General features: G+C 41.6%; 1 protein-coding gene across 4 annotated transcripts in view; it reads right to left on the reverse strand.

The window, feature by feature from the left end:
• Positions 1 to 13,380, reverse strand: part of LOC112221070 (receptor-type tyrosine-protein phosphatase zeta) — a 95,319-nt gene extending 81,939 nt beyond the window's left edge. For all 4 annotated transcript variants that reach the window (XM_024383427.1, XM_024383359.1, XM_024383283.1 and 1 more), the window contains exon 1: positions 13,113 to 13,380. In XM_024383427.1, coding sequence (XP_024239195.1) covers positions 13,113 to 13,176 — 64 coding nt within the window. In that variant the 5' untranslated portion in view covers positions 13,177 to 13,380. The remainder of the gene's footprint in view (positions 1 to 13,112) is intronic.
• Between the last annotated feature and the right edge of the window lie 6,916 nt (positions 13,381 to 20,296).

Below are 20,296 nucleotides of genomic sequence, written 5' to 3' on the forward strand. Positions count from 1 at the left end.
GGTGATCTGTTTGTTAACTTGGCTTTCGAAGACCTTAGAAAGGCAGGGTAGGATAGATATAGGTCCGTAGCAGTTTGGGTCTAGAGTGTCTCCCCCTTTGAAGAGGGGGATGACCGCAGCAGCATTCCAATCTTTGGGGATCTCAGACCATACGAAACAGAGGTTGAACAAGCTAGTAATAGGGGTTGCAACAATTTCAGCGGATCATTTGAGGAAGAGAGGGTCCAGATTGTCTAGCCCTTGCTGATTTGTAGGGGTCCAGATTTTGCAGCTCTCTCAGCCAGTTTGCCCCTCCATCTTCTCTGAGCAGAGCAGGCAGGCTGGTTGCTCTAATGACTCCAGGCAGACACATCATGTACACATGCTTCTTCAAACGAGACAAGCATGCGTCAAAACCTTTGAAGGTATTTGGTGGACTTCTAGTCAGACTCAGGAGGTGTGCACACCATCCACCGCTTCTGAGTATATTACTCGCTAATGTTCAGTCCCCGGACAATAAAGTAGACGTGCTCAGGGCGAAGATCTCCTTCCAGAGAGACATCAGGGATTGTAACATACTCTGTTTCATGGGATCATGGTTCTCTCCGGATATACTGTCCCTGTCCATACAGCCAGCTGAGTTCAGTACATCGTGTTGACAGGAATAAAGACCTCTTCGGGAAGAAGAAAGGTCAAGGTGTGTACACTACCGGTCAAAAGTTTTAGAACACCTACTCATTCAAGGATTTCTTTATTTGTACTATTTTCTACATTATAGAATAATACTCAAGACATCATTACTATGAAATAACACATATGGAATCATGTAGTAACCAAAAAGAAGTGTTACACAAATCAAAATATATTTTATATTTGAGATTCTTCAAAGTTGCCACCCTTTGCCGCCTTGAGGACAGCTTGGCACACTCTTGGCATTCTCTCAACCAGATTCATGAGGTAGTCACCTGCCTTTCAATTAACAGGTGTGCTTTGTTAAATGTTCATTTGTTGAATTTCTTTCCTTCTTCATGCGTTTGAGCCAATCTGTTGTGTTGTGACAAGGTAGGGGCGGTATACAGAAGATAGCCCTATTTGGTAAAAAACCAAGTCTATATTATGGCAAGAACAGCTCAAATAAGCAAAGAACGACAGTCCATCATTACTTTAAGACATGAAAGTCAGTCAATACGGAAAATGTCAAGATCTTTGGAAGTTTCTTCAAGTGCAGTCGCAAAAACCATCAAGTGCTGTCATGAAACTGTCTCTCATGAGAACCACCACAGGAAAGGAAGACCTAGAGTTACCTCTGCTGCAAAAGGATAAGTTCATTAGATTTAACTGCACTTCAGATTGCTGCCCAAATAAATGCTTCACAGAGTTCAAGTAATAGACACATCGCAACATCAACTATTCAGAGACTGCGTGAATCAGGCCTTCATGGTCAAATTCCTGCAAAGAAACCACTACGGATGAGTAGCTGTGTCTAAGCGGGTGAATTCAAGTCAAACCACCTAGCCTCCATCTCCCATCGAATCGTGGTATCTACACTGTTTCATTCCTACGCTGTGAGCTCTGAGCTACAGAGCTGTCTGACCTCAGAAGAGCCCTTCCAGAACAAGGGTGAGGGAACTCCCAAGCCAAAAGGACACTGACATCGTGAGGACGACCAGAGAGTTGTGCCGGAGAAGTGCGTCATTGAGCAGCCTGAACGGTCCACAAGGAGAATCCACAGAGACCTTCCCCACGTAATTAAATCATTATATTCTGACCCATAAGAGCGGCAGTTTGGGGCAAGGCTACGGTTAGAATAAGCATAGCTGACAAATTCCCCCAAATGTATATTTCTCTCGTGTACTTTCTCTTTTTCTCTCGCTTATAAATCCACATTTTGGGTAACACGCCACACCATAGTGTGTTGGCCCGTTATACTAAGTTCTAATCAATAGCCTAGAATGTGGTTTTGTGCATGTGTATCATCATTTTAGCTTTCTAGTAAATAAATACCCAACTAAGATTGGTGTGGTACGAACTCATTGGTGAGACCCGGGTCCGTGCAGATTCCCGGACTATACGACGTTCAGAACGAGATTGTAGAGTTAACTGATTAATTAGCGGCTGTTGTAAAATCGATATTCTGATATTCTTTGAGTTAATTTGGGAAATAGAAACTCAATAAAAACTAATTTTCCCATGGTGCCCCAGGTTAATGAGTTAATAATTGCTTGATTCAGTTAATCACGCAATTAGAAACGTTTAATCATTCGATGAGCAACAGTCGTCACATTAATTAATACAACATCACGACACATGAATAAAGTTTGCATACTGTTTTACTGATTTCCCCAGGGTGGTGCTATCTGCCCAACGCATCACCGGGGGCACAGTGCATGCCCTCCAGGACACCTACATCACCTGATGTCACAGGAAGGCCAAAAAGATCATCAAGGACATTAACCACCCAAGCCACGGCCTGTTCACCCTGCCATCATCCAGAAGGCGAGGATGATAGCAGGGATTGTCAGTGATGTGTATGCTGAGGAACTTGAAGCTCTGAAGCTCACCTCCTCCCTGTAGGGAGCACCCGAGTGGCGCAGCAGTCTAAGGCACTGCATCTCAGTGCTAGAGGAGTAACTACAGACCCTGGTTCAATTCCAGGCTGTATCACAACAGGCCGTGATTGGGAGTCCCATAGGGCAGTGCACAATAGGTCCAGGTTTGGCCGGGGTAGGCCGTTATTGTAAATACTCATTTGTTCTTAATCTGACTTGCCTAGTTAAATATAAATCAAATATCATTTGTAAAGTTGAAGTCAGAAGTTTACAAACAGTTAGGTTACAAACTATAGATTTGGCAAGTTGGTTAGTATCAAGGCACAAGGAGAGCCCAGATGCAGACACAGGAGGCAGATGGTTGGAGTCTTACAACATTTATTAATCCAAAGGGTTAGGCAAGAGAATGGTCATGGTCATGGACAGGCAAAAAGGTCAAAATCAGATCAGAGTCCAATAGGTACAGAAGGGCAGGGCAGGCAGGAAAGTAGTCAAGAGTCAAGCAAGGGTCATAACCGGGAGGACTATAAAAAGAGGATAGAAAAGGAGCATGGGAAAAACACGCTGGTTGACTTGACAAAACATACAAGATGAACTGGCACAGAGAAAGGAAACACAGGGATAAATACAATAGGCTAATTGACATCATTTGAGTCAATTGGAGGTGTACCTGTGGATGTATTTCAAGGCCTACCTTCAAACTCTGTGCCTCTTTTTTTGACATCATGAGAAGATATAAAGAAATCAGCCAAGACCTCAGGAAAAACAATTGTAGACGTCCACAAGTCTGGTTCATCCTTAGGAGTAGTTTCCAAACACCTGAAGGTACCAAGTTCATCTTTACAAACAATAGTACGCAAGTATAAACACCATGGGACCACGCAGCCGTCATACCGCTCAGGAAGGAGACGCGTTCTGTGTCCTAGAGATGAACATACTTTGGTGCGAAAAGTGCAAATCAGTCCCAGAACAGCAGCAAAGGACCTTGTGAAGATGCTGGAGGAAACAGGTACAAAATAATCTATATCCACAGTAAAATGAGTCCTATATCGACATAACCTGAAAGGCCGCTCAGCAAGGAAGAAACCACTGCTCCAGAACCAAAATAAAAAAAAGACCGACTACGGTTTGCAACTGCACAAGGGAACAAAGATTGGACTTTTTGGAAAAATGTCCTCTGTTCTAATGAAACAAAACTAGAACTGTTTGGCCATGAAGACCATCGTTATGTTTGGAGGAAAAAGGGGGAGGCTTGCAAGCCGAACACCACCATCCCAACCATGAAGCACAGGGGTGGCAGCATCATGTTGTGGGGGTGCTTTGCTGCAGGAGGGACTGGTGCACTTCACAAAATATATGGCATCATGAGGCAGGAAAATTATGTGGATATATTGAAGCAACATCTCAATATTTTCTTAATTCCATTCTTTTAATTTGAGATGTGTGTATTGTTAGATACTACTGCACTGTTGGAGCTAGGAACACAAGCATTGTGCTACACCCGCAATAACATCTGCTAAATATGTGTGACAAAGACATTTTATTTAATTTAATTTTATACAAATAATGGAACATGCGTAATGATAGCTTCTGGGCTAATTTGTCATAATTGTTATGGAAAAGGTTGAGATCATGCTTGTTAGGGGGCACAGAGGGCGGTTACACAATCATCCTAATTGTTTACACGGTCCCATTCATTGATGTCATTACGCAATATGAGGAGAGCATTGAACATGATTGTCTCAGTAGTCTGGCTCAGGAGATACAATCTGTGTGTGTGTGTCCAGAAATGCAGGACAGGGAAGATGCCGGAGCTTACATGACCAGTCCATCCTGAATCGTCAATCTGAACCATCTCTCTCCTCGAGGATCGCACTACTATACAGAAGCCCCTGTGATTATTCATAAAGCAACAAGGCTTAGATAGCTGTGTGCTTAGCTTTCAACGCCTAAGTAAGTTAGTGAGGATGGAAGAAAAAACATAATTGACGTTTCATGAAATTACAAATATAAATAATTGCCTCTATAAAAAGCAGTGGACAAGACACTGTGTTCCCAATTCTAACGGAACCCATGACAGAGATAAAAAGTTGATGAGGCTTTCCTACTCCACAGAAGAGATGCTTTCGGCAACTGTGGCAAATCGTTTTAACTAGATTTCCACATGCATAAAGGATTCGTTCTGATGGTGGAGGCTGGTGGGGCTGTTTTGGCATGGGCTCGTCTAGACATGGACCTAATCTAAATCGGCCACATGGAGCCTGATCAACGTTCTCCAAAAAAGGGGACAACAGAAATAGAGGAGCAACTAAACCACATCTCAGCTGGATGGGTGCACTCTTTGCCAATGTTGTATCTAGATTGTCCTGAATGTGAGAGTGGGAGGGTCTGTGAGCAGTCGTATGGGGACTCCTCTCTGCTGCCTGCTTTCATGTTATTTCTAATGAGCTGATTGAATTTTGTTAGATGAGGGAGAAAGTATTTTATGGCCTCCTATCTCTCATGTCTTTACTGCTAGAGAAGCACCTGATCATAGGATGAATAGAGACAGCTAAAACAATGATGCAGGGATGATCATAGAAATGCTCTCAAAGAAACAACAGCTATAGAAGATTTGAAAAATGCTCTCACTAAGAGCAATGAATGGTTCGTTCTCTCCGTTGTGTTATTGTAAGGCGCAGTGACAATTTAAAGACCGACAGCTGACACAATGGCTCAAGAGTACAACACTTCAGTTTGTGAGTGTACATATGACTACAGCACTCCCATTAAGTTCCGTGCCTCACACTGAACACGCGGACACCAGAGGATGCACAGCCTCATCCGAGTAGAGTGACTGATCTACATCAGAGAAACCCCCTTCCTTCTTTTGCCCTGACTGTAGACACATGGAGCGACCAACAGACAAGAGGATTAGGGCTGTGACGGTCATGGAATTTTGAATGACGGTTATTGGTTATTATTTGAAAAGCAACAATAACACCACCACCTTGCTTGTTTTAGCAAGGACTTGCAAAAGTTTCATCAAGTTGTGAAGAGTCCATGTTAACACAGAAACAGACTCAACCACACAAATACCTGGCCGCCCCCTCTTCAGTAAGCTGTTCGTTCCACAAACAAAAAAATGGTTATGACAGTTATTTTATCTTCATGAAGGTCTTCACCCATAAATCAAATTTAACTGGTGAGACACAAATTTAGCAGATGTTATTGCAGGTGTAGCTAAATGCTTGTGTTCCTAGTTCCAACAGTGCAGTAGTGTCTAACAATTCATAACAATACACACATCTTGAAGTAAAAGAATGGAATAAAGAAATATATAAATATTAGGTTGAGCAATGTCAAAGTGGCATTCGCTTAAATACAGTAGAATAGAATACAATATATACATATGAGATGAGTAAAGCGATGTGGATGTGTTGTTTCCTACCTTCACCACCTGGGGGCGGTCCATCAGGAAGTCCAGGACCCAGACAGACCGCACCCAGGTTACACGATCATACAGTAATTGAGCCAACCCTAGATATCACATCTTTACAACATGCTGCTTGCTCATCCAGGCTCTGGGCCATCCTCCACTCTCTGCAACCATATTTATCTGTATGGAGTGATCCTTTCTAGTCTTCATGCAATATCCTTCTTTATGAGCTACTATCAATCTTTTGTTTTTCACAAGTCATGAAGCTCAAGGATTTTTCTATTGGAACATCGCTGCAGAAAATGTCCTCCCACAGGTTTCATTGTCAAAGGGTAATCACATAAAGACGGCAGTATTATAAACCACTAGCCTGAAGGAGCTCAGCTCAGGGTATCACATCAGCACAGAGCTCTATAGAATATAACAGTACTATAAACTACTAGCCTGAAGGAGCTCAGCTCAGGGTATCACATCAGCACAGAGCTCTATAGAATATAACAGTACTATAAACTACTAGCCTGAAGGAGCTCAGCTCAGGGTATCACATCAGCACAGAGCTCTATAGAATATAACAGTACTATAAACTACTAGCCTGAAGGAGCTCAGCTCAGGGTATCACATCAGCACAGAGCTCTATAGAATATAACAGTACTATAAACTACTAGCCTGAAGGAGCTCAGCTCAGGGTATCACATCAGCACAGAGCTCTATAGAATATGACAGTACTATAAACTACTAGCCTGAAGGAGCTCAGCTCAGGGTCACATTGGCACAGAGCTCTATAGAAGATGACAGTACTATAAACCACTAGCCTGAAGGAGCTCAGCTCAGGGTCACATTGGCACAGAGCTCTATAGAAGATGACAGTACTATAAACCACTAGCCTGAAGGAGCTCAGCTCAGGGTCACATTGGCACAGAGCTCTATAGAAGATGACAGTACTATAAACCACTAGCCTGAAGGAGCTCAGCTCAGGGTCACATTGGCACAGAGCTCTATAGAAGATGACAGTACTATAAACTATTAGCCTGAAGGTGCTCAATAGTAGAGGTCCCGTGTGGCTCAGCACGGCCCTTGCAACGTCAAGGTTGTGGGTTCGATTTCCACATGGGACCAGTGAGAAAAAGTAAGAAAATGTGCACACTTACTTCTGTGTCACTCTGGATAATAGTGTCTGCTAAATGACCCCCCCAAAAAGTCAAATGTAGTAGTTACCACAAAGCCACTCAGCAGGGGTTAGACTACATACTAATTGCTTTTCACCTGCATTAATATACTCTGTCCCTTGACCATCCATCAAGGTTAGAGTGAGTGCAATTACCAACTCATTAACAATCACCCAGTATTTCCATGGTGGCCCAGGGGACCAACGTCTGTAACTATTTTGAGTGATATGCTAATTGAAAATGTAGGGGCTCAGGGATGGGGGAAGACGTACCGTGACAAGCAGGGGAGGGATATGGATAACTCCTTAGAAAGGCATTGCCCTTGACTGGTCCTGATCCACTTCACAAGGTGCAGACAACCAGCTTTTTGTCTCTGATAGTCTTTTATTTTCAGGTTTGACTTATCAGTAACCTGAGATGTCATTCAACAAAGCTTTTTGAGGTTCCACTGATGGCCTACTTTTGAGTGGTATCGTTCATCACCAATAGATTTCTGTCACCGAGGATGAAAGTTCAGTTTCAACATATCGATCAGTAACCTCCTTAGATATGGGGCTACAACTCAGATTGAGTTTGTACCCGGACTAGGCTCTGGACCCCTGATGGAAGCATTAGCACTGTTCACCACCAGCTGTGGCCAGCTTCTACCCTCCACTAAAGACTGCCAGTCAATCAACAGAAATGGGTATCATGGTGGCATATGGAGCAGGATATTTTACTCATTTTGTTCTAGTGAAGTAAGTGATTCTATGATTATGGCGCCAATATTGAAATGCCAGCAGGCACAATCAGAGGTCTCTGATCTCCTCCATGGGTGGTGGTGTGGAAATAATGATCATGGTTTTGAGCACACCTGACTTTCACCAGACCCACAGTAACTAACTTGATTCGCTGCGGTTCGCAAACATTTTGAGCGGCTACTTCTAAGAAGTAGAGTCCAAAGACAAAGATCTGGTATAATAAAAGTTATTTTTTTTAAACCATTTTTTTTTTATTTGGTCAGTGTGGGTAACTGTTATAATGGGGTTTCAATACTTGCTTTTCAATATCACATCAGGGACTCCCTCAAACCCTGGTTGTCACTGGAATAATACCAAACCTCTGTGTCTTGGCATGTGTCACTGTGCCGTGGGTCTTCTTCTAAACAATGCAAGGAACCAGTTTGACTGAAAGCTATATACCTTGGGGTAAACAGCTGCTGACTTCAAAGGCTTGACAATAAAAGGTCATACTGACAGACAAGTCCTAAAACACACACCTAGGATCGGGTTTCCAGGTTTCCTTCTCCAAATCTTCAACTCAAAGTGTTTACAAAGAAATACTGTCAAACACTTGACCAACGTGGCTTGAGTGAAATATTCCCCGGTACAGCCTTTGGCTCAGCACTGCCAAAATATTCTTAAATTGATCAAAGTCCCAGTTATTTGCATAACTACACAGGCATGTCATACTACACACCTTTTTAAAATTTCAGTTATGACAGAAGTCATAATGTGAACATACTGCCCAGACTGCATTCTACGCCAGGTTAAACTTTGTTGCAAAACAATTTGTCACCATCCTGTTAAAATCTTATTCCTGTAAGCACTTACATTTCATTTGTACCTTACTGGTATTTTATGTAAATTAAAAGAGCATGGACCTTTTGGGGAGTGTTATGTGCAGTCATATTAGTCCCAACACATCTACTTATTCCATTATGGGTGTCACATTGAGAATTAGAACTAAAAGTAAGATTCAAAATAAAGGGGAGGGGGGATCACCTCCTAGCACTTTGACCAACAGTGTTGCTCACACAAGCTTGCTGGCCTTCATCTTAGTCACTTTGGGATTTGTATTCAGCATCAAAAAACAAGAGCCATCGATATAGAGGACAGTTAAGAGACCACACACTAACAGGCAGCTGAAGAGAAGGAGGGAGAGAAATCAATGGATCTCTACGAGATTCTTCCTGTTCTCCCCAATGGTCCCAGTGTGAGCAGCCCCTTTTCAGTTGCAAGACGGGCCACCCGGATCTGCCCTGTCCTACATTAAGTGGCCAGTGGTAGGCATCAAGTAACCGGCTGGCAGAACACCAGTGGGAAAACAGCAGAGCTTGACTGTCACGCTAGACAAAATGGTTGACCAAACCAGAGAGTCCACAGGGACAGAGAGACAAATGAGGAGGAGAATAAGTTGGAGGGAAGAGATTGTGGGAAAGAGACAAGAGGACGAAAGGAGGGAGAGATTGGGGGAGTGAGAGAAGAATGAGACAGGGGGGGGTTGATGAGAGGAGGAGAAATGAGAAGAGAAAGATGAGAGATGGAGGATGATGAGGGAGGGAGAGAAAAAGTTGAACAAATAGATGGGACAAAAAGGAGACGAGAATAATGCATGTGAAAGTGTGAGATAAAGAGAGAGCATGAAAAGGGGGGAAAGTCTGGAACAAGACTAATGAATGTACAAGTGCTGTTGAAACCTCAACTCCATCGCACTCCTAGCTTGGGGGTGGGGGGGGGACACTGAGGTGTCAAGGAGGGGGCTTGGGAGCCAGAGCGTCAGAGCGTTGCCGTGACGCTCCTGTGACGGTTGTAACATGCTGCACTCTCGCACTTCCCCTCCAGTCTCGCAGCATGATAGCCTCCTGCTCCAACACCGCCACTGCCTCTGGGACAAATTGGCGATCCATCGAGTGTCACGGTTACAATGGTCTCCCTCGCTGTGCGCCCCTTAACACCGTCCCCCTCTGCCAGCTTCTCCCCCACCCATACAAAACCAACCACTCTTCTGACAGCATCATTCGGGGAGGTCTTGGGAAGATTGGGGATATGGAGGAGAGTCCTGGGCACCACTATGGAGGCTTGGCTGGGATGTACCCCCACATAACCCCAGTCCTATTCAGTCATGGCCTGGGTGAGAGAGAGGGGTGACTCAGAGGATTCAGTGTCGCCCCTGTGCATGCTTGAGCGAATGTCGTTGAGCCTAACACCGACTAATCTGGTCGTCAAATAGCACTGCTGCTGCCGATTGGAAATCTGCTTGGCTTTTTACCAACAACCAGGGGATGGCTAAGAGGACCAGTGTGCCAAGCTGCTCTGGGTACGGTATCCCGCAGCTCCCTCTGAGAAAGAGGGAGAGAAGGAGAAATATAAAAGAATGGGAGGAGAAGGTAGGAAAATGAGAAGAGAAGAGAGGGTAGAAAGAAAGAGGGCAAGGTGGCATGGAGAAAAAGCTATTCATCTGTGTCAAAGGAGGAGAGAAGCGGTGTTTCAATATATATTGGTAATAAGTACTGATTTGGAGCTGTTAACAGTCGTAATCAGACTGAAGCAGACAATGTTTGACTCATACACAATAATTGTTTTCCAGATTATGCAAATACACTCTATGCAAATAAACTCTTGAGTTGTGTACTCTGCAAGTGTAGTTTATTGTGCTCCTCAGTGTGATAACTACATGGGCAACCTGAAGGTATGAACTGGCAGTGGAACACTTCCTTCATGTACCAGTAAGCTACATCTGAAACTGGGTTAAGCATTGGACCACCAACCTTTGACACACGGCTCTCAGGTGGTCATCCAAGAGGCACGAGGAAGGGGTGTGGCCTCTGGATCCCCACCAAACGACCAACCATCCGCCTGAATGACAGACTGACTAACTAACTATGACTGCCATCTGTCACGAGTCAGGACCACCCTGCACCAAAACAACAAGCATAGAGACTTCCTCATCCGAGAGAGAGAGAGGGGCACTGTGGGTGATGCCCAGTGTAAATGTCCTATCTATAGCCCACCACGTTGGGAATACAGATGGCACAGGGTCTGCATTGCATTCAGTTCACTTGTGTCTTATTTCTTCTATCAATTCCTCTGCTGCCTTTCCAACAGCCACTTTCTTTGTGACCCACATTTCATCAAAGAGTCATTTAAACCACTCAACTGAAAGAGGCAAAAAAAGAGGAGGGGAGTGGTGGCAGAGGGGTGCATGTGGTAAAGCATTCAGCAGGTACCAAAACATTTGCTATACCAGTTCACAAGGCCTATCATAAAAGGCTCCTAAAATGAAATCTTAAGCAAACTGGCTTTAGCCAGCTTTTTTCAAATATTTGTTTAATGACTCAACCAAAGGATTAAACCAAGCATATCAGTCTCCTCCTTGGCACTGTACGTGTGTGCCATATTGAAACGGAACAGCTGAGACCAATTGGGCGAATTAAAAAAACACTCCTTTCACTCAGTTCTGAGGAGACATGTAAACCATCTGTTTATTGAAATATTTACTAATAATATTGGTAACACCAATTATTTATAAGCACACGACTGTCCTATAATAAAGCTAACAACACATGATGTATTTATTCAGGACCATTATGAGATAAGATACAGTGGCATAGTGCAGTTTTGTGGGCCCCCCGCAAGGACCTTGGTATTGTACACATTTTGCCATGAAAATGTTGCGGTTTTAGAGCTCAGGGATTCTTGAAAGCCAGGACAATCGCAACTTTTTCCCCACAAATAGTAGTCTTAATATTAACATTTTAAATATATATTTTGATAGACCAAAGTATCAACTATCACGCCATGTAAAGGAACAAACTCATTTAGAAAAAACTGTATATAGCCTGTCTTTTTACTGTTGTTTTATTTCTTTACTTACCTATTGTTCACCTAACACCTTTTTTTGCACTATTGGTTAGAGCCTGTAAGTAAGTATTTCACTGTAAGGTCTACACCTGTTGTATCGGCACACGTGACAAATAAACGTTGATTTGATACAGGCGTCCTTCCTAACGCAGTTGCTGGAGAGGAAGGAAATTGCTCAGGGATTTCACCTTGAGGCCAATTGATAGAGTGAAAAGAAGGAAGCCTGTACAGAATAAAAATATTCCAAAACATGCATCCTGTTTGCAACAAGGCACTAAAGTAATACTGCAAAAAATGAGGCAATTCACTTTTTGTCCTGAATACAAAGTGTTATGTTTGGGTCAAATCCAATACATTACAGAGTACCACTCCCCATATTTTCAAGCATAGTGGTGGCTGCATATGTTATGGGTATGCTTGTAATTGTTAAGGGCTGGGGAGATTTTCAGGATAAAAAAAAAACTAAAATGGAGCTAAGCACAGGTCAAATCCTAGAAGAAAACCTGGTTCAGTCTAACTCTAACCCACCAGACACTGGGAGATGAATTCACCATTCAGCAGGACAATAACCTAAAACATAAGGTGAAATCTACACTGGCGTTGCTTACCAAGAAGACAGTGAATGTTCCTGAGTGGCAGAGTTACAGCTGTGTCTTAAATCTACATTAAAATCTATGGCAAGACCTGAAAATGGTTGTCTAGCAATGACCAACAACAAATTTGACAGAGCTTGAACAATTTTGAAAATAAATGGGCAAGTGTTGCACAATCCTGGTGTAGAAAGCTTAGAGAAAGACTCAGCTGTAATTGCTGCCAAAGGTGCTTTTACCATTCTATCATCTCTTTCAGCTCTCTTTTCCCTTGTAAAATTAGCCTAAATGTCAATTAAGATAAAATAATGTAACAAAACTATAAAATTAAGTTTCGCTGCAGAACAAGGACTCCCGGGTGTGTGCTACGCAAGTGATGAGATAATAATAAGACATTACAAAGGGAGCATGTTACCACTTATTTTCTGGACAACAACATGATTCTACTGTAGGCTACTCCAAAGACGCACAACACTTGTGCATCATGATTGTCGAGAGTATTTAATATAGGCTGAAAAACAATTTACGCTTTACGTTTAGGTTTAAATACAAATCAGTAAAAAGGATCCATGATGCATACAATGAAGGTTGTAAAAGGTAGGCTTGTAAAAACTAGCGAAGTTGATTTGAACCTGAACTTCACGCGCACTGCATTCTTGTGGAGAGAAAAACACATAGCCAACAGAATCAACAATCATCAAGTAAAAAAAAAAAAAAAAAAAAAAAAAAAAAAAGCTTTTAAATGTACTAATAATGAGAAAACACAAGATTAAATATCAAGTTCTTACCTAATTGACAGACGAGCAAGAGCTGAGTGAGCAATAGGAAACATCTTGAAGCAGCCGTTTCCATATTTCAACCTCACCAGCCTCGGTGGAGACAATAAAAAGGTAATGTCTGGTTCTGGGAAAGATACTCCCGGCAAGCGGGACAGTTTCACTATTGTTTCATGGTGGGAGTTGTGTGGTCCCAGTTTCTCTTCTATTCGGTATCTCCGGGGCGACTGTTCTACACGGAGATGTGTTTGAGAGCGTGCGCCTCCCACAGACCATAACAACGCACGAGCTCTATCTTGTTCAAGGGAGTTGAAGATCGTTTTTTTAAGCCTCCATTAATTTATTTATTGATTCAATTAATTCATTATGAATTGTGATGATTCCATGGAGCTCAGTTGCAACAGTTGTTTTGGTTACTTTTTATATGTATGCAAAATATGTTCAACCACAAACTATAGGCTAAGGATAGGATGGTTGACCAAACTCCACGTCTACACATGAAATGGCAACGTTTATTGAAAACTTTTGGTTCACACATTTAATTTCACATGGATAGATTTTTTTCAGAGGACCTCTCTAGACATCTGTGTTGCCTTCAGCACTCAGCGGTCCCATTCTGTGAGCACTTCACAATAACAGCTCTTATAGTTGACCAGGGCAGAACTTTAATGAACTGACTTATTGGAAAGGAGGCATTCTATGATGGTGCCAAGTTGAAAGTCACTGAGCTCTTCAGTAAGGCCATTCTACTGCCAATGTTTGTCTATGGAGATTGTGTTTCACCTGTCAGCAAAGGGTGTGGCTGAAATAGCCGATTCCACTCATTTGAAAGGGTGTCCACATACTTTTGTATATATAGTGTATGTTCAAGCTTGCATGTTTCTTGCATGGGTCTTAGGATGGTCCATCACAAGTGATTCTCAACTCCAATGCTACTTGCTCACACATTTCTGATTTGGAGATGGAAGGAGTTTGTAACTGAACAACAAAACATGTTGAAAAGCACCAGATATGACATAACTGACAGGTACTCTGAGTCTGGGCCCAAGAAACACATATTTGTTTTAATAAATAAAAAATAATATACTTATATATATATATATATATATGTGTATATATATGTATACATGTGTATGTTTATATATATATATGTGTATATATATGTATGTATGTGTATGTATATATATGTATACATGTGTATGTTTATATATATATGTGTATATATATATGTATGTGTATGTATATGTATATATATATATATATATATATATGTATGTATCTCACAGACCTGTTCATTTTTCTTTAAGAAGACCTCCTGTTCTCCACTCATTACCTGTATTAACTGCACCTGTTTGAACCCGTTACCTGTATAAAAGACACCTGTCCACACACTCAATCAAACAGACCCCAACCTCTCCACAATGTCCAAGACCAGAGAGCTATGTAAGGACATCAGGGATAAAATTGTAGACCTGTACAAGGCTGGGATGGGCTACAGGACAATAGGCAAGCAGCTTGGTGAGAAGGCAATAACTGTTGGCGCAATTATTAGAAAATGGAAGAAGTTCAAGATGACGGTCAATCACCCTCGGTCTGGGACTGATATGTGACACATAATACGAAAATAACATGCAAAACAGGCAACATATATATATATATAGTTTGTTGTTGCCTGTTTTGCATGTTATTTTGGCATTATGTGTCACGTATCAGTTTTCTAAGAATGTAAAAAAAAATATATACATATATATTGAGGTAATAAAGCCGCATACAAACATGGCCTCTTTTAGTTTTCTTGAGTAATGCAGCTCCTAAATGCAGGTGTTTCAGCCTAGCTCAGTGCTTTCTTTGGTGGAGGGGTAGCCAGCAGAAAATACAGAGCGTAGAGGTTGGTAATCTTCTCTAGTTGCGCCGTGATTGGCTCAGTGTTCTGGGGACACTATGTCATCGCAAAATCTACAAGGAGAGATAAAAAAGTTCAAGCCCCTTTGGGTGCTGCCTTTGATTGGACTGATCATGTCAACATCATACTTTCAAATTCTTAGCTAGCAAGCTAGACAAGCAGTCATCATCATGAATCATCGACAATCTACTGGCAAATCCTTTTTAATCGTCATACAATATGAAGAGAAAATATAGATAAAACATATCGGTGCTTATCTTCCATTAGACAAACATTACACAACAAGTTGGAAATTGCAAATCAACAATGAGTGGTTTGGAAGAAATCAGTGAGTAATTGCAAGCGTTGCACAGAAATCACTATTTTTCTTCCGCTGCCTGCTATTCGGGTGGAGTGGGTGTGTGGTCCAAGTCTGGGTTTAAGGGTCTCTTTTCCAAGCTTAAAAGGATAAATATTCATACGCAACACCGTGGGCCAGAAAAGGTTGAATACTTTGGCCATGCCGTCAATCCATGACTTCTGCCGTTTTCAAAACAACTGGAAATTCGGGACTGGGAAAACTAGCTGCGACTGGGAAAATATATTTTGAATGGTCATCCAACTCGGAATTCCAAGTCAGGAACTCGGGCCTCTTTCTAGAGCTCCGATGTGAAGATCACTAACGTCATGATTCAACCTTGTTTTTCTCCAGAGTTCCCAGTTGTATGACAAAATTTGCCCACAAGAAGGACCGCTGCACCACTTTCCTGTTCCAGTGAGCACAGCACAACAATGGTGAGGCCAAAAATGTATTGTATGCTGCTGCATAAAGTATATTATATGCCAGGGAGATTTGTAAACTGTAGCTAAGAAAGTAACAAAATGTGTACAGTCGTGGCCAAAAGTTTTGAGAATGACACAAATATTAATTTTCAGTCTGCTGCCTCAGGTTGTATGATGGCAATTTGCATATACTCCAGAATGTTATGAAGAGTGATCAGATGAATTGCAATTAATTGCAAAGTCCCTCTTTGCCATGCAAATGAACTGAATCCTCCCAAAACATTTCCACTGCATTTCAGCCCTGCCACAAAAGGACCAGCTGACATCATCTCAGTGATTCTCTCGTTAACACAGGTGTGAGTGTTGACGAGGACAAGGCTGGAGATCACTCTGTCATGCTGATTGAGTTTGAATAACAGACTGGAAGCTTCAAAAGCAGGGTGGTGCTTGGAATCATTGTTCTTCCTCTGTCAACCATGGTTACCTGCAAGGAAACATGTGCCGTTATCAATGCTTTAAACAAAAAGGGCTTCACAGGGAAGGATAGTGCTGCCAGTAAGATTGCACCTAAATCAACCATTTATCAGATCATCAAGAGCTTCAAGGAGAGAGGTTCAATTGTTGTGAAGAAGGCTTCAGGGCGCCCAAGAAAGTCCAGCAAGCACCAGGACCGTCTCCTAAAGTTGATTCAGCTGCGGGATCGGGGCACCAACAGTACAGAGCTTGCTCAGGAATGGCAGCAGGCAGGTGTGAGTGCATCTGCACACACAGTGAGGCGAAGACTTTTGGAGGATCGCCTGGTGTCAAGAAGGGCAACAAAGAAGCCACTTCTCTCCAAGAAAAACATCAGGGACAGACTGATATTCTGCTAAAGGTACAGGGATTGGACTGTTGAGGACTGGGGTAAAGTCATTTTCTCTGATGAATCCCCTTTCCGATTGTTTGGGGCATACGGAAAGAAGCTGGTCCGGAGAAGACAAGGTGAGTGCTACCATCAGTCCTGTGTCATGCCAACAGTAAAGCATTCTGAGACCATTCATGTGTGGGGCTGCTTCTCAGCCAAGGGAGTGGGCTCACTCACAATTTTGCCTGCGAACACAGTCATGAATAAAGAATGGTATCAACACATCCTCGGAGAGCAACTTCTCCCAACCATCCAGGAACAGTTTGGTGATGAACAATGCCTTTTCCAGCATGATGGAGCACCTTGCCGTAAGGCAAAAGTGATAACTAAGTGGCTCGGGGAACAAAACATCAATATTTTGGGTCCATGGCCAGGAAACTCCCCAGACCTTAATCCCACGTGTGGGCAATCCTCAAAAACCCACAGATTCTGACAAACTCCAAGCATTGATTATGCAAGAATGGGCTGCAATCAGTCAGGATGTGGCCCAGAAGTTAATTGACAGCATACCAGGGCGGATTGCAGAGGTTTTGAAAAAGAAGGGTCAACACTGAAAATATTGACTCTTTGCATCAGCTTCATGTAATTGTCAATAAAAGCCTTTGACATATATGAAATGCTTGTAATTATACTTCAGTATTCCATAGTAAGTAACATCTGACAAAAATATCTAAACACAATGAAGCAGCAAACTTTGTGGAAATAAATATTTGTGTCATTCCCAAAACTTTTGGCCACGACTGTATGTTGTGTAGTAAGCTGTTAGTAGACCATGTGCCTCACCCTAATAACTTGGTCCCTTTCCCCCTCATAACTTAGCCTTCTGTTCTGATTTAGTGGTGCACATGTAGCCTATAGCCTGTTTTTAGAGAAATGTCATCAAATATTGTAAGAGCTTTAGCTGTCTGCTTATATGCCCCCTTTATTTATCGTACAGTTCTGACTTGGTGGACAGAGAGAATGCTGTAAGAATGGCGCATGTTCTGAATTCTGTCGCTGTACATTTCAAAAGTGCTGAACAAATAGTTATATTGACTACGTCCATCTTAGCTTGCTCATTTATGTCTTAATTTCAATTAGGGATTTTTTTTAATTAAATTTTTTATTTAACCATTATTTAACCTTTATTGCCTCTTATCCGCTCATCATTCCCTTATGCCATAGTTTGTACATCTCAATTGTCAGTAGAAACCACATCTGTTTAAGCAAGTCAGCCATATCAGCTATGTTTTTAAAAAAGGCAATAAATGAGGTTGAATTAACTGTTTTGCTGCCAGACAAGGCTCCACTGATAACCAGGTGTAGCAGTGGTAAAGATTCACTCCATGTTGCGGAAAAGAAAGCTCTGTAGTTGGGACAGCTTTATGTAAGACCTAACAGTTTGTCGGCACCGTTTGTCGCTGTTATAGTGCAATTCATATATTGTTTAGTGTTGTTTTGTGTACTAGCTTGGCTGGCATTCATCAAAAACATTTACATGCTAAAATTGCCACTGCATCCATCACTGGACAAAAGTTACTTTCTCAGTGCCAATGTATTACCACGTGAGAAGCTTGTGTTATGTGCAAACATTTTCAACAGTCGTCATTGACTTTATAAAATGTTCTATAACTTCTCCTCCAATGTCATCTTAGAACCTTTTCAAACCAGAAGATAATGCATTCCTTAAAAAAATCATACTGTCCAGAAAAGTAAGAAAACTATTTCCCCAGATGTTCCCCTTTAAAATTGGAATTGTAGCAGTGAAAACTGCCACGTCCATTTGTGATATTAGAACAACAAAAATGTTACTTCAAAACAACAAACACAGTTTTTTTTCTTCTGACATCATTGCACATTATTCCACACTCGATAGAACAGCAGAGTATGTGCTACTTTTTGTTTAGCTTGATGCTGGAGCTCCTCTTCGCTGTTTAATAAACAATACATGAACAATAGCAAATGCGCCTTGGGCCGCCAGTGGTACTGTTTTGCCTAATCTCAAATTCAAAACAACTGGGCCTGGCAGGTCAGCGGAGAGAAACCACCAATGAGTAACCATCTCTACTGATCAATACAGGAAGTGGAGTGGATGACGCAAACTCATTAGGACTTATAGAAATATACATGTGTACAGCAGTATTGGAGAGGATGGTTCATAGATGAATGGTAGGCCTATTGTTAGGACAGCACTAAGCAAACCATAACATGTAGAAATAGAGAAATTATTTAAAAAATATGCAGTACCAGTTAAAAGTTTGGACACATCTACTCATTCAAGGTTTTATCTTTATTTTTATTATTTTCTACATTGTAGAATAATAGTGAAGACAACACAATTATGAAATAACACCTATGGAATCATGTAGTACCCAAAAAAGTGAGATTCTTCAAAGTAGCCACTGTTTGCCTTGATGACTGCTTTGCACACTCTTGGCATTCTCTCAACCAGCTTCATGCGGTAGTCATCTGGAATGCATTTCAATTAACAGGTATGCTTTGTTAAAAGTTCATTTGTGGAATTTCTTACCTTCCTAATGCATTTGAGTTAATCAGTTGTGTTGTGACAAGGTAGGGGTAGTATACAGAAGATGGTCTTTTACCAAATAGGGCTAAGTCCATATCATGGCAAGAACAGCTCAAATAAGAAAATAGAAACAACAGTCCATCATTACTTTAAGACATGAAGGTCAGTCAATACGGAAAATGTCAAGAACTTTGAAAGTTTCTTCAAGTGCAGTCGCTAAAACCATCAAGCGCTATGATGAAACTGGCTCTCATGAGGACCGCCACAGGAAAGAAAGACCCAGAGTTACATCTGCTGCAGTGGATAAGTTAGAGTTAACTGCACTTCAGATTGCATCCCAAATAAATGCTTCAGTGTTCAAGTAACAGACACATCTCAACATCAACTGTTCAGAGGAGACTGCGTGAATCAGGCCTTCATGGTCGAATTGCTGCAAAGAAACCACTACTAAAGGACTAAAATAATAATGAGAGACTTGTTTGGGCCAAGAAACATGAGGAATGGACATTAGACCTGTGGAAATTCCAGGTGAAGCTGGTTGAGAGAATGCCAAGAGTGTGCAAAGCTGTCATCAAGGCAAAGGATAGCTACTTTGAAGAATCTAAAATCTAAAATATATTGAGATTTGTTTAACACTTTATTTTGTTTTTGGTTACTACATGATTCCATATGTGTTATTTCATTGTTTGATGTCTTCACTATTATTCTACAGTGTAGAAAAGTGAAAATAAAGAAAAGCCCTTGAATGAGTAGTTGTGTCCAAACTTTGGACTGGTACTGTATATATTGTTCAGTTTACAGGTCAATACTGCTACCAAACATCCTGTTCAGATGCCTAAGTTCCACCCATGGATAATGTTACATGGGAAAATGCAACAGGCATAGAAACATATCAACAGCAACAATTCCCCAAGGTGTTTGACTGAGAGATTTTAAGGACATCAGATAAGCCTCCATTATTGGAAAAATATAATTGTCTAATGCTCATGCTGTATCATTGAATTTTCACGCGATGGAGAGCTGGCCGTCCATATAACATTGCTAAAAAACACTGACAGAAATCGATGATTATTTTACTCCAATGAGTACTTTGAGTTTCTGTTTGTAAAAATGTTGTTCAG

This window comes from Oncorhynchus tshawytscha, linkage group LG01, assembly GCF_018296145.1.
Source record: "Oncorhynchus tshawytscha isolate Ot180627B linkage group LG01, Otsh_v2.0, whole genome shotgun sequence".
Classification (NCBI taxonomy): domain Eukaryota; kingdom Metazoa; phylum Chordata; class Actinopteri; order Salmoniformes; family Salmonidae; genus Oncorhynchus; species Oncorhynchus tshawytscha.